General features: G+C 42.7%; 1 protein-coding gene across 1 annotated transcript in view; it reads left to right on the top strand.

The window, feature by feature from the left end:
* The window catches only part of homer2 (homer scaffold protein 2), a 161,981-nt gene that overhangs the window by 127,840 nt on the left and 20,181 nt on the right, over nucleotides 1–13,960 (top strand). The window contains exons 6-7 of the mRNA XM_039772799.1: nucleotides 4,184–4,340; nucleotides 12,227–12,337. Of these exons, the coding sequence (XP_039628733.1) occupies nucleotides 4,184–4,340; nucleotides 12,227–12,337 (268 nt within the window). The remainder of the gene's footprint in view (nucleotides 1–4,183; nucleotides 4,341–12,226; nucleotides 12,338–13,960) is intronic.

Genomic DNA, 13,960 nt, shown 5'->3' on the forward strand with positions numbered 1-13,960 from the left:
GAATCAAAGGATACATCTTAAATTGTATTAATGTGAACGTTGAGATTGTTTTTCAGCACATATGAGATTGATGCCAGGATCAATTTTTTGAAAGACAGACGCGCATTTCCTTGTCGATCATTTGAAGCCTCTCACGTTTCTTAGATTTCCGTTATCTGTTTTTCCAACATAAAATATATATTTTTTTAAACATTCTCTTTTTAATCAACCAAAAGTTCAAAAACACAAGCAATTTTAAATATTTTACAAAAGTTTTCGCGGCGCCCCTAGAAAATTCCACGGCGCACTGTTGCCAGACAATGCTGTACACACAGGTAGCTGCACTGCTGCTTCATGGCGGTCCTAACTCCAACATGACTAATGAGCATTAGCCGCCACTCGAGTAATATTCCTTTCGGTTTAAAAAATAATAAGCCCAATCTGTTTCATCCAAAAGACCGGTTGAGGACACTGAAATATGTCAGCTTTGGCGTACACAACAAACTGTCAGAACTTTGACTCCACTACGCTGAAGAGTTTCATGACAGGTTTAGCAGTGAAACAACAAATTACAGATAGTCGCCGACTTACGACCAACACGCTTTACAATTATTACGACCGCGATCGCGTCTCAAGGGCACCGGCTCCGTAAGCTGTGAATCATTCATCTCGAGCTCAATTTTTGACTATGCTCAGGTACATTTGTCTTACAATGACAGGAAAAAATGGAAATTGATCTCGACACAGAAATGAAGGTGATCAAGCAGTATGAGCGAGGAAAGAGCGAATGCGATCGCACGATTGTAACCGTTGTGCGCCGTACGCGCTGTACTGCTGCGCTCAGGCTTTGAATGCGGTCAACCTCTGAAGCTTCTGCGTTGTGACTCACGATGTGCCGCTGAGAGAGAACCGCCACAAAGGGTTAATAAAACCACACTTGACTACTTCATCTGCTTAAGTTTATTATTAACAGGCAGAAATTTTAAAACCGAAAACATACGAGTGCTCAGAGTCTGCTGGTACAATCCCTCCTCTCACAGATAACACAATCAGCACTGGGAGAGGTGAACACTGATGACGTCACATAACATAAAGAAAGGACTCGAAGCTGTTCAAGGTTCGGCATCCATACTATAGACATAGAATTACTAGACGCCGCATGACCAGCAGCATCGTACGTCAACGTCGCCGCCATATTGCGAGTGGCACTGCTGTGAAGTGAAGTAATGAATAATGTGCTGCTGGGGATTGTACAAACCGATGTACGCTCCAAACCAGATCCCGGGGGATTACATCTCATAGGTAAGGCTGAACAATTGTTTTGGTTATATTTGGCCATTAGAAAATCCCGTTTTATAATCTTAGCACTCAAGGTCACCTTACAATACAATTAAACAACATTAGTAAAATTAAAACAAGAGAATGATCAATCAAAAAGCAATAATTAGCAAACAAAGATAACTGGCAGTAACAGTGCAAAATTCACAATTGTGGATTATGCCAGTTTGAAAAGATAAGTTTTGAGGGCAGTTTTAAAATGTGAAATTGAATCGAGCTGACGGATATGAGAGGGAAGAGAATTCCCGAGTTGAGGAGCACCAGGAGAGACGCTCGAGCTCCTATAGCACGGAGTCTGAGGTGCGGTACAGAAAGTGGAGCTGCAGAGGAGGATCTGAGTGAGCGAGAGGAGTGCCAGTCTGGAGGAGATCAGTGAGGTGTGGAGAGCTTTAAATGTTCAGAGCGGTGTTTAGTATTGTACCAGTAAACCCCTGATTCTCTAAAGAATCGCAAATCCAACAATGGCAATCACTTTCTGTTCCCCCCGATCTTTGGAGGGATGAAAAATCACGGAGGGTGGGAGCATCCTGGGAAAGTTTTGATTTAATTAAATTAATATATTTGCACTAAAATTAACCAATTTATTAAAATTAAAATTGAAATTTAATTGTTATATCATTTAAGTCCAAAATGTCTTTGATTTGTTGCACTCATAAGTAAAAAAAAAATATCGGAGTGCAAAGGTTTAAATGAAGTAAATTGTTCAGTTCCTACAACAAAGTAAGTCGAAGCACACCCTAGCCTAAGTCACTTACCTATCCTAATGCATTTGCAAAATCATAATCTAGAACATAAAAACACAACTAAGCCACAAAACAAGAAAAGGAAATAAATATACTGTACTGTACTGTAGTAACAGAAAAAAATGTGTTAAAAAAATTCCTTACCTTTATTCCTTCTGATCTCTTTACAATGTCTAATTTCACTTCCAACGTGATGGCTTTCCTCTTCTTTGAAGCACTGCCATCTGAAGACTCTGACTTTCGTTTAAGAGCCATGATAAGGGCCACAAAGTCGGCAAACAAAGCAACACAAACGGAGCACTTCCTCTGCGCGCAACCAAACGAGTTCGCCCACGTAGTTCGTAAGTACGACGCTGATGGTGTAAGCCAAAACACTCACATCTGAATTGTAAACTCGAAACGTTGTATGTCGAGACGCCGTAACCCGAGGACCCCCTGTACTTATAAAGTTACAACTAAGTACTGTAAAATATATTTTGATTGCAAAATTTGAAAATGAACTAAATACGGGACATTTGGGAGTCCCTGAAAGGTCAGTATGGGACAGGGGACAAAATGATCAAATATGGGACATGTCCCGTATATAAGGGACAATTAGTAGAGGCATTTCTGGTGTTTATGGGATTCGAAAGATTGCCAACGCTGATCCCTAGCCTCAGAGCCACCACTCCACAGGTACAGGCTTTTAAATGTTTGAAGCGCCGTGTGAGATGCAGATCACACAGCATGGCAGCAGCAGAAGCCAGCAGCTGATCGAGCAAATAGGAGGTAAAAACAAAAAAACTATTTGTTTCCCATTGTATCACCGTTTAAGAGGGGGTTTTGGAGGAGCAACCGGGTCTCTTTGGGGTGCATTCAGCCTCCCTCTTCACAACACGAGCGGCAGAGACGCGAAGTGGCTGGCGAGCAGTGCAGGCTGGGGTAGGGGGAGGCTTTTGGTTGGTGAGAGAAGTGAGCAGGGGGGATACCCCCTAGTATGTGTGTGTATATATATATATATATGTGTACATACATACATATACACATACATATACATATATACATATACATACAGTGCATCCAGAAAGTATTCACAGCGCATCACGTTTTCCACATTTTGTTATGTTACAGCCTTATTCCAAAATGGATTAAATTCATTTTTTTCCTCAGAATTCTACACACAACACCCCATAATGATAACATGAAATAAATGTACTTGAGATTTTTGAAAATTTATTAAAAATAAAAAAATTGAGAAATCCGAGATCAATTTTGAGCTTCATGTCAAAGGCTGTGAATACTTTTGTACATGTGCTTTCTATATATATATATATATATATATATATACACACACACACACACACATATATACATATACAAATATATATACATATACACATATACAAATATACAAATATATATACATATACACATATACATACAGTATATCTATATATATCATGTAGTTATATACTTGTTTTCTGTGAGTGGAACCTCAGGGGGTGGAGCCACTATCATGGAGATGCCTTTTCCACCATAAACTAATACTTGTTAGTGCTGCTGATTGGCTAATAAAAACTGTTATGTTGACAAATTGGGAAACCAGGAAATTAAGAATTGTAAGATACTCCATGACACATACAGATAACCTGGTACAGATTCCGTCAGCAATTAATTCATATAAATATATATATACTTGTTTTTAATTTTGAAAAGAAAAAAATTTTTAAGTCAGTTCAGTTTATTTTTTGCTGTTCACTGAATGCAGGCATAGAACATGGTGACAAGTTCACATGTAGACCATCTAACCATCCACCAATCTTCCTAGCCTTCTTGCTAGATTAGATAAACTTTATTAATCCCATGGTAAAGTTCAGATGTACGCAGGGCATGGTGGCGGGGCAACTGGCAAGCTCTAGGCACAAGGCAGGAACATCACCTGGATAGGAATGCAGTCCATCACAAAGTTAACACACACACACACCAGGGGTCAATCTGGTCCTGAGCCCCTGATGCTAAAATGTATAAAAGGTTTGAATATGAATGGATGTGAACAATGAATAAATGAATGAATGATTTCCGGGCTTTAGGGTGGCTGATGTTAACGTTACGCTAATAAGATGGTCCTTGCCTTACCTTTTCAGCTCAGCCAACACGAAGAAATGGGAGACGGAACTTCAGACGCTGAGAGAAAGCAACGCACGGCTAATTGATGCCCTCCAGGAGTCTGCGACTAATGTAGAGCAGTGGAAAAAACAACTAGAAGAGTGCAAAGATGAAAGCGATCAACTCAGGAAAAAGGTAGAGACAACCTGCAGAGTGATCAACTCCTGTAATGTATCTGTTTATTGTTTCTTTCTCATTATTAGTCTCTCATCTCGGAGTTTTGTACATTCAGTAGTCATTCTTGTGCAGTCTTTGAGCTCACCCAACTTAACATAACACACAACAACATAATGTAACCTACCCAATTAATCCAAAATTAGGGTCGCAGAGCTTATCCTGGCAGCAGCGGGCACGTCCAGCCCATCACAGGACCCAATCAGGCACACGGTCAGCCTAAGCAGTACATCTCTGGGGGCTATGGAAGGTAAAGCAGAAATAAATAAATAAATAAATATATATAAAAAAAAAACCAAGCAGACACAAAGAAAATGTGAAAACTCCTCATTGATTAAAAAAAAAAAAAAAAACAGGCATGGAATTTGATCCCAGGATGCTGTGCTACCCACACAGTCTTTACAGCATCAGAAATGTCAACCACAGCAGGTAGCAAAATTAAACATAGGGGGACTTGAGGGGACAAGTGAGGCTGGGGGACCCCGAGTGCTACAGACTTTATAAATGGCCAGGCTGGGCAGGACCGTGCAGCTCATGGGTGCACTCGTGCTGGCAATTCGTTCCGTGCCTGAGCAATTTGTCCACATGTAACGCCCCCCCGAAGTCTTGTTCATTTGACTGGTGTGATTGCTCCATGCCAGGCTAACCTTACTGTGCCCTGTCCCACTTGGAAGAGGTTCAGTAGTATTCGGGAACAGTGTGATCGCTAAACGGAAAACAGACATGACGTCAATGAAGAGATAAGTCAGATAATGTAATTCTCATTTCATTCAATGCCATTTGAGTTATAGAAACAGGTTTTTATTCTCGCCTTACACATGAATATGAATTGTAGTTGGCAAGAAAAGCTGCAAATTTCTCCCTTAATATCATTTTTCACCATAAAAATGTTCTTGTACGTGTGGGACGATTAACAGCAAAACGCTGCGCCACACACTCAATGAATCTTTAAGGGGCTAGAGTGTCATCCTACCCCACGCAACTCCGAAACAACCACAAAATAAGTAACATGCATGCGGTCACTCCGTGTTCAGATCTTGTTTTGGCTCCAAATGAAGTCGCATGGCGATGACGAAAGTGCGCGAGGGCCCAGGACGTTGAAGCACAAAGGGAGTACGGATGGGGCGATAATCACACTTGGGCACGGTACAGACGGGTCTAGTGAAAGTAAACCCCAAATTAGTACCCGCAGCAGTCCAGGAAATCCAGCGTAAAGTCAAAGGTCTTCACCCTTCAGACATTTTCACGTTTTATCGTTATACAAAATTGAATCCCAGCGGGTTTTTTTTAAACACTAATCAACAGTAATAATGTCAACATGAAAGCAGATCTCTGCGAAGTGGTCTAAATTAATTAGAAACTTACCATATATACTCGCGGATAAGTCGGGACATGATTTTATCGTACAAGTTGCGGTATTTTATAATTTTGGTCGTATACTGCAAGTCGAATGCGGAAAACTCACACTATTGGTCCAAGAGATTACGATGTGCTAACGCCCACCTTAGAGAGGAACCACGGAGCACACGGCCTTTTTATTTCTATGTATTGTGCCTACGTGACCACACAGTGATACCCGAACTATTCTGAAGCAAACTTTGCACCGTTTACTGTTTTTTGTATGTCACACCCTCATACACATTTATCGTAAGAGCATTCCTTATCTACGATGGAGCGTTCGATCAGAAGAAAATATGAAGCTGGTTTTAAATTAAGCGTCGTTGAAGTGACGAAAGAAATTGGTGAAAAGAAAATTCGATGTGTCTGAGAAACTGGTACGAGACTGGAGGATGTAAAAAAAAAAAAAAAGTGTCATTTCTGAACGGGCGTATATGTCCGATTTTCCGGGTTTCAGGACCCGACTTATACGTGAATATATACGGTAAAAAGACAAAATGGGATGCAGTCTTGCAAGAAACCTGCACCTTGGGAGAGACTTTGTTTTCCCGCAATGCGACGACGCCAAAGCTATGCTGGAACGGCTTCAAAACAACAACGTGAACGTCCTGGAGCGGCCGAGTCAGGGTGCAGATCTCGATCCAATCTGTGGCAGGACGTGAAGAAGGCTGTTCACTCACGATCTCCATGACACTCGAGAGCTTGAGCAGTTTGGCAAAGACGAACGGGGAAAAAATGTCAGAGTCCGGTTGTGCGAAGCTGATGGAGGGAAGTGTGCGCGTAGACTCCAGACTGTCGTGGCTGCCATCATCTAACTACTTTCTCTTATGGGAATCGGTTCTTTCGGGTTTTATTATTTGTGATTCGTTTAGATCAGTTGGCAGAGATCCGTTTTCACTTTGACATTAAACTCCAGCCAAGATGTCCTGCAAGTGTTTTCTTTTTGCTACTCTCCCATAAAGCTGCAACTGGAGAAACACCCGAGCCCCCCTAAATCCTCACTGGTGCGGCCCACTGGATTTAGATGTCACAAGTTCATTAGGTTTCAAGCAATCCGCGGATTGTTGTCTAAATGCACCTTTAACTGGAAGGGCCAACACGTGGTGAGGGAGTGTGGTGGTCTGACCTACACAATGAAGACAAAAGAACACTGTGTCCCAAAAAAGTCAAATTCAGTCCCCCGTGATTCAAGTCAAGTCAAGTTGAAGAGCATACACTGATACAGCGCGTTGCGGCACCCACCACACGATGGAACAACTCGGGATCCCGGTTTGTGAGGCAGACACACGGTCCAGTCCCACCAACCGGAAATGACCCTCTATCTGCTGCAGCCAGGTGTTAACGTGGCGACCCCTCGGCCTGGTCCAGCCACTCGGGTCCCCAACAATGAGGATCTTACGAGCCGGATCACCCTCGGGTAATGGTGGCACGTGGCTGTAGTGCCGTAACTGACGCTCCCTCACAATGCAGGTCATGTGCCTCATTCGGGACTCCCTGAGCAACACAAAGTCAAACCAACGGTACCCGAGGATTTTCCGCGATTCAATGTTGTATAATAATCAAATGCAAAAATGTCAACGCGGGCAAATACTTTTTATTGCAGGCATCATATAAAAGACATTTACTGGTTGTCACCCGAGACGGCGCTCACCGCTGAAGTCCCCGAGTGGCAGTGAGTGTTCTCGTGCCACCTGCTGCCGCTCGGCACCGATGTCCGCTCTGGCACCATTCCGCGCCTCTGACCCAGTGAGCTGTTCTTTAGTTCGGCATTGAGCGCCTCGTTACACGGACTACAGAATGTGCCAGAGGACCTTCCTTCACGCATTAGCGTGGCACTTCTCGCCATCTTTTGATTTTTTTTTCTTTCTTAGTCAACACATTTGACTTCATTTAGCCTGGCATTTTAACAAAGCCCCCTTGGGAAAACACTGCGAAGATACTTGACCCCCAACATAGCAGATGCAGTCAGAACATTTTTAATAGGAGTTTCTTTTTCGTCTGAACTCTTTCTGCAAAAACTTTAATGTCTTTTATCCTAACAGCTCAATTAGTAGTCTAAGCAAACATGTGAAGGTGGGTGGGGGGCCGTGGTAGGCTTCTCAAAATCGGATCTTGGAGGACCACAGTGGCCGCTGGTTTTTGTTCCTATTGAACTTTTTAATCAGAGGCCGATCTTCCTGTCGAGAATGAAATCCCTTCTTAACACGGCTTTGTGTTTCTCTGTGCCTGAACTCAGTAGGTGGGTTTAAAAATAGCCGTTAGGGGGCTGCTTAACAGAAAGAGCAAGTCACAGTTTAATACGCAGTCGTACTCGGACTCTTCGGTGTCCCTCTATGTAACAAAACAATATTTATAGTGCCTTACTGACTGCCATCCCACCACAAATCAGAAGTCTAGAGCTATAATTGTTCATGGTCATGCAAGGAGCTAATGGCGGGGACGGATCACCGTGACTTCATGTGGCACACAGCATCTCAAAGGAGTTATGTGGGCGCAGGACAGGGTATACTTGCCACACATCCACACTCACACACACGCCAGGCTAATTTACAAGCTCTTAAGTGGCCCACTGTAAGTTAGTGAGGGTGTGCGTCTTCGTGCCCCCCATCTGGGGTGGTTGCCTGCCTGCCTTGCTCTAGGGGACAGGCTGTGACCTCTTATGTCCCTTCATTGGGATGACTAAGCTTAGATAATAAAGAATATACAGCATTTCTACAATATTCTACTAGCAGGGGTACCCAGCGCTGCCAGCCAACTACCGTCTGACAGAAACATGTGTGCCCTGTACAAATGAGGAGGGCACAATTTAGTCAAGATAGGTTGTTGAATGGCATACAACAACAACAATTATTTCTAGAGCACATTTTCATACAAGTGATGTTGCTCAAAGTGCTTTACAGGATGGAGAAAAAGAAAAAATATAAAAATAAAATTAGGCAATACTAATTAACAAAGAATAAAAATAAGGTCTGATGTCCAGGGAGGACAGAAAAACCAAAACAAAAAAAAAAAAACAACAATCTGCAGGGGTTCCAAGGCCACGAGACCACCCAGCACCCACTAGACAAACAAACACACAGAAAAATCCACATTGAAACGTATGCACTGTATTATATTATATTATATTATACTAGCCAACCCGCGGCGTAGCATACGCCTCATAATTATTCATTGATGGGTGAACACTTCCTGAAAGACACAGTTGTCCAAATGGGGAGGGTCTGAGGATACGACTGTCAGTGAATGAAAAGATGGAACTCTGGAGAGAGCAACATACAATTGTCCGTCACTGAAAACTGGTTTTGGCAGATACAGGCATATCTTTTTGAAAGTTTGGCCCTGTGCCTTATTAATTGTCATTGCAAAGGCCAATCTAACAGGAAATTGTCTGCGTGTAAAAGTAAAAGGCAAATTTGAATCTGATGGGGTCACTGAAATCCGGGGAATAAGGACAGTTTGTGAGGTAGCAACCGCGATAGTCTTACACTCCAGTACATTGCAGTGAATGCTGGTAACAGTCAGTCTAGTGCCAATGCAGAGACCCCTTGCTGGCAGGAGGTTTCTGAGAAGCATGACGACTGAACTAATTTTAATTTTGAGTTTATGTGGAGGCATGCCAGTGGGAGTAAGACTATTAAGGCATGCGGGCACATGAGCAGGCAGTACGCATGCCTCGAGAGCGAGGATTAGGGTTGGTGGGCGGGGCTCTGTTGTGCATATCCCATGGTCTTAAAGTTGGTGGGCGGGGCTCTGTCGTGTATATCCCATGGTCTTAAAGTTGGTGGGCGGGGCTCGGAGTTGGTGGGCGGGGCTCTGTCGTGTGTATCCCATGGTCAGGCGACTTAGTGAATTATATATATATATATATATATATATATATATATATATATATATTACTGTAAATTATAGTCAAGGATAAGTAAATGACCAAGAATAAAGAAAAGTTGGGGTGCCAACCTGGCCATCTGGTATAACTGTGAAATAGCCAAAAAAACAGGTTTCAATAACAAAATAAACTGGCACTCAATGGTACAAGCAAGGGAGGGGCAGACAAAACATCTTTAGTCTCTGATGGCTGTGTGCTGAGGGTCCCTGGAGCTCCATCCTGTAGTAGGCTCGGACCAAGGGGGAGATGCCTCTTTCAGGAACAGCCACCTTTATATGGTTATGGGCTGAAAGGGGCGGGGAATCTCTAAGCAATGAGGGCGGAGTCATGGGGTGTCTTCTTGAAGCTGCAGAGTGTAGAGCCAAGACTGTTATCTCCTTACTGTCCCATGGACCAGACTCTCCACCCTGGGAGCCAGGTCCTTCAGTCTTATGTCCCCTCAAATATGGAGCTCTTTTCCTCAGTCTCTCTGAGATTGCTCCTCTTTAAATCTCAACTGAAAACTTTCCTCTTCTACAAACTTTTGTCTTCTGTGTTATTTTTTTTTTTTTTTTTACTCTGTATGAAAAGCGACCTTGGGTTTGTGAAAGGCACCTTATAAATGCAACTTATTATTATTATCATCTTATTTGTAATGGTGATGGACAGGTTGACAGACAAGATTAGACAGGCGTCCCCGTGGACTGTGATGTTTGCTGATGACATTGTGATCTGTAGCGAGAGTAGGGAGCAGGATGAGGAGACCCTGGAGAGGTGGAGATATGAGAGGAGAGGAATGAAGGTCAGTAGGACCACCACAACAGAATACATGTGTGTAAATGAGAGGGAGGTCAGTGGAGTGGTGAGGATGGAGGGAGGGAGTAGAGCTGGTGAAGGTGGAGGAGTTTAAATACTTGGGATAAACAGTACAGAGTAATGGGGATTGTGGAAGAGAAGTGAAGAAGAGGGTGCAGGCAGGGTGGAGTGGGTGGAGAAGAGTGACAGGAGTGATTTGTGACAAGACGGGTATCAGCAAGAGAGAAAGGGAAGGTCTACAGGACGGTAGCGAGACCAGCTGTGTTATATGGGCTGGAGACGGTGGCACTGACCAGAAAGCAGGAGACAGAGCTGTAGGTGGCAGAGTTAAAGATGTTAAGATTTGCATTGGGTGTGACGAGGATGGACAGGATTAGAAATGAGGACATTAGAGGGTCAGCTCAAGTTGGGAGACAAAGTCAGAGAGGTGAGATTGTGTTGGTCTGGGCATGTACAGAGGGGAGATGCTGGGTATATTGGGAGAAGAGTGTTAAGGATAGAGCTGCCAGGTAAGAGGAGAAGAGGAAGGCCTAAGAGAAGATTTGTGGATGGGGTGAGAGAGGACATGCAGGTGATGGGGGTAACAGAGTAAAATGACGAGGACAGGAAGATATGGAAGAAGATGATCCACTGTGACAACCCCTAAAAGGAGCAGCCGAAAGAAGAAGAAGATTATTACATTATATTATATAATATTGGGTAGCACCTTAATCTAGAGGTTAGCACTGCTGCCTCATGGAACCAATGCTCTGTGGGAGAACCTGCAAACTTCACATTGAAAAAAATCCAACCCAGAATGCCCAGGTTACTTAAGTGGCAGTGCTACTAGCTATCCCACCATGCCACCCATATATTGTACTATATTATCCAATATCCATTTTTCCATCCTGCCGACTACGCCAAGTGTTTTGTTGCACACACCACAAACCATCCCAGTCCAGACATCTGCTCTGTGGTCTCGCAGGTTCATGGGGGGCCACTAGCAGTTAGCACAGTGCAGATATCTGGATTGGGATGGACTGTGGGGTGTCCAACCATTCCACAACAACACACATACTATGTTCTAATCGAAGACGTTGCCGGTAGGTTGTCCCAGGTCACGGGTGTGTGTACGCATAAACGACTCCTCAAACAGTTTTATCCTCCCATCCAGAGTCTTCTTCTGCTTTGTATGTGTTACTAGAGTTCGACTCCCTTCAGCCATACGATGAATCTGTGATGCAGTCACAGCAGGATACCGAACGCAGCCCCCCTCTGTACAAACTTTGAGGACCCGTGTTTGCGTTATGAATGAGCCATGTCAAGCTGACAGGTTTGCCTGCGTCCATTAATATGCAGAAACAGGAAAATGAGAGGCCAAATAAAGTGACGGCTTTTGTGAACGTGTGCGCTCCAGCAGCGGAGTTTGATATCCCTGTTGTGATCCCATCTCCCGAGTTCTGAAACAGAAAATCAAAGAGGCCCTATTAAGAAGATGGTTTATTTATAAGGTAAAAATTAGCATCTGACTAAAAAGCTTGGCTTGGAACAAAACCCAGCAGTTTCTGTTTGCCTCCAGGAGCCGCGTAGGAGATCCTTGAATTCCAAGGGTGGATTGAAGTTTTTTGTTGAAGAAAAATGCACATTAACTAGTCAAGTACTGACAATGAGTAGTTGACTGGTCTGAAAGACGTTGTACACAAAAAAAAAAATACTTAAATAAGAAGAAACGATTGCCTTCTAGATTGTGCTCCCAACTAATGAAACATTTGCATGCCATTCTTTGCAGATCACAGAGCTTGAAGCACAATGCAACGAAATAAACGTGGAGAAGGAGCACAATGAGCAGCTGAGCATGAAGGTGCAGGAGCTGGAGTTGGAGCTCGCCGAGAAGGAGCTGGTAGGTGCTGTCTGACTGACATGGCCGCCCGGCCCACACACACACACACACACACACTCGCCCTAACATTAATCATCCGCTCTTCAAAAGCTTCCAGGGCTCAGCGCTGCTTTTCTCCGCTCTTGTTAAGGTTGAGATGTAAATTTTATGCACCATTAAAAATTTAAAAAAAAATGGAATTCCTTCAGTTTCACCGGGCATGGAGTAAATGGGGAAGCACAACTACCACTTGTGCGCGTGTAGAGCTGTCAAGAGGATGTGCTTTTACAGGCTTAGGTGATTAAAATAAAGAAAATGCATTTTTGAATACTAATGCAGAGCTTCTCCAGTAGGCTGAAGATCTAAATCCTGCATAATTTTAGGTGGTGTGTGTGTGCAAGTGTATCCTGAAGGGAACCAACATGGTTAAAAATAAACGGCAAAGGAAATCTGTGAAATATTAACTGGAAACTGGCCTGATGTGTGCGTGGACTGGCAAACCATCCATTGAAATAGAGAGCTACAGTGTACACATCAGGGATCAAATGATAACTGGATTATATAACACATGCTTTTAATTAAATAGATAGATACTGTAGATATATAACAGTCACAATGTAATAATAAAGCTACTGTATATGTGAAAGGCACTATATAATGATAGCTAGGTGAAAGGCACTATATAATGATAGAAACAAAGATAGCAAGGTGAAAGAGACTATATAATAATAGATAGTAAGGTGAAAGGCACTATATAATGACAGACACAGACAGCAAGGTGAAAGGCACTATATAATGATAGAAACATAGACAGCAAGGTGAAAGGCACTATATAAATGATAGACACATTGATAACTAGGTGAAAGGCACTATATAATGACAGACACAGACAGCAAGGTGAAAGGCACTATATAATGATAGACACATAGATAACTAGGTGAAAGGCACTATATAATGATAGATGGAGAGATGTAAATGCCACTATATTAGATAGATGTGAAAGACACGATATACACAAATAGGCAGATGTGAAAGGAACTATATAAAGATACAGATATAGATAGATGTGAAGGCACTATATAATGACAGACACAGATAGATAGCTAGGTGAAACACATTCTATACTGATGGATGGAGATATGTGAAAGGCACTATATACACAAATAGGTAGATGTGAATGGCACTATGTAATTATAGACAGGTAAAAAATACTATATTAGACACATGTAAGAGACACTATAATGATAGACAGATGAAGAAAAACTATATTAGAAAGATGTAAAAAGCCTTATATAATGATAGACAGATATGAAAGGCATTATATTAGATATAAAGCTATATAGTGCCTTTCACATCTGTCTAAGGGTATCTAGACAGATATAAATGACACCATGACAGATCGAGTGATCTTGCTAAAACAGTTTGAATTCCTACATGTTTTCTGAAATGGCTCCCCTCAAGCACATACCTAAGACAGTCATGTAAACAGATACTGCTAGAAGTCATCAAACGTTCCCCTCAACGTTGTCAAACTGTAAGCAAACCCTCCCCAGTGCTGGCTCCTCTCTTGTGTCTCCAGGTTTCTATGTAAGGGTCTGGTAGTGACGATTCCACTAAAAGTAAACAGAGTGTCAAGGCGCCATT

Source organism: Polypterus senegalus, chromosome 12 (genome assembly GCF_016835505.1).
Source record: "Polypterus senegalus isolate Bchr_013 chromosome 12, ASM1683550v1, whole genome shotgun sequence".
NCBI lineage: Eukaryota > Metazoa > Chordata > Cladistia > Polypteriformes > Polypteridae > Polypterus > Polypterus senegalus.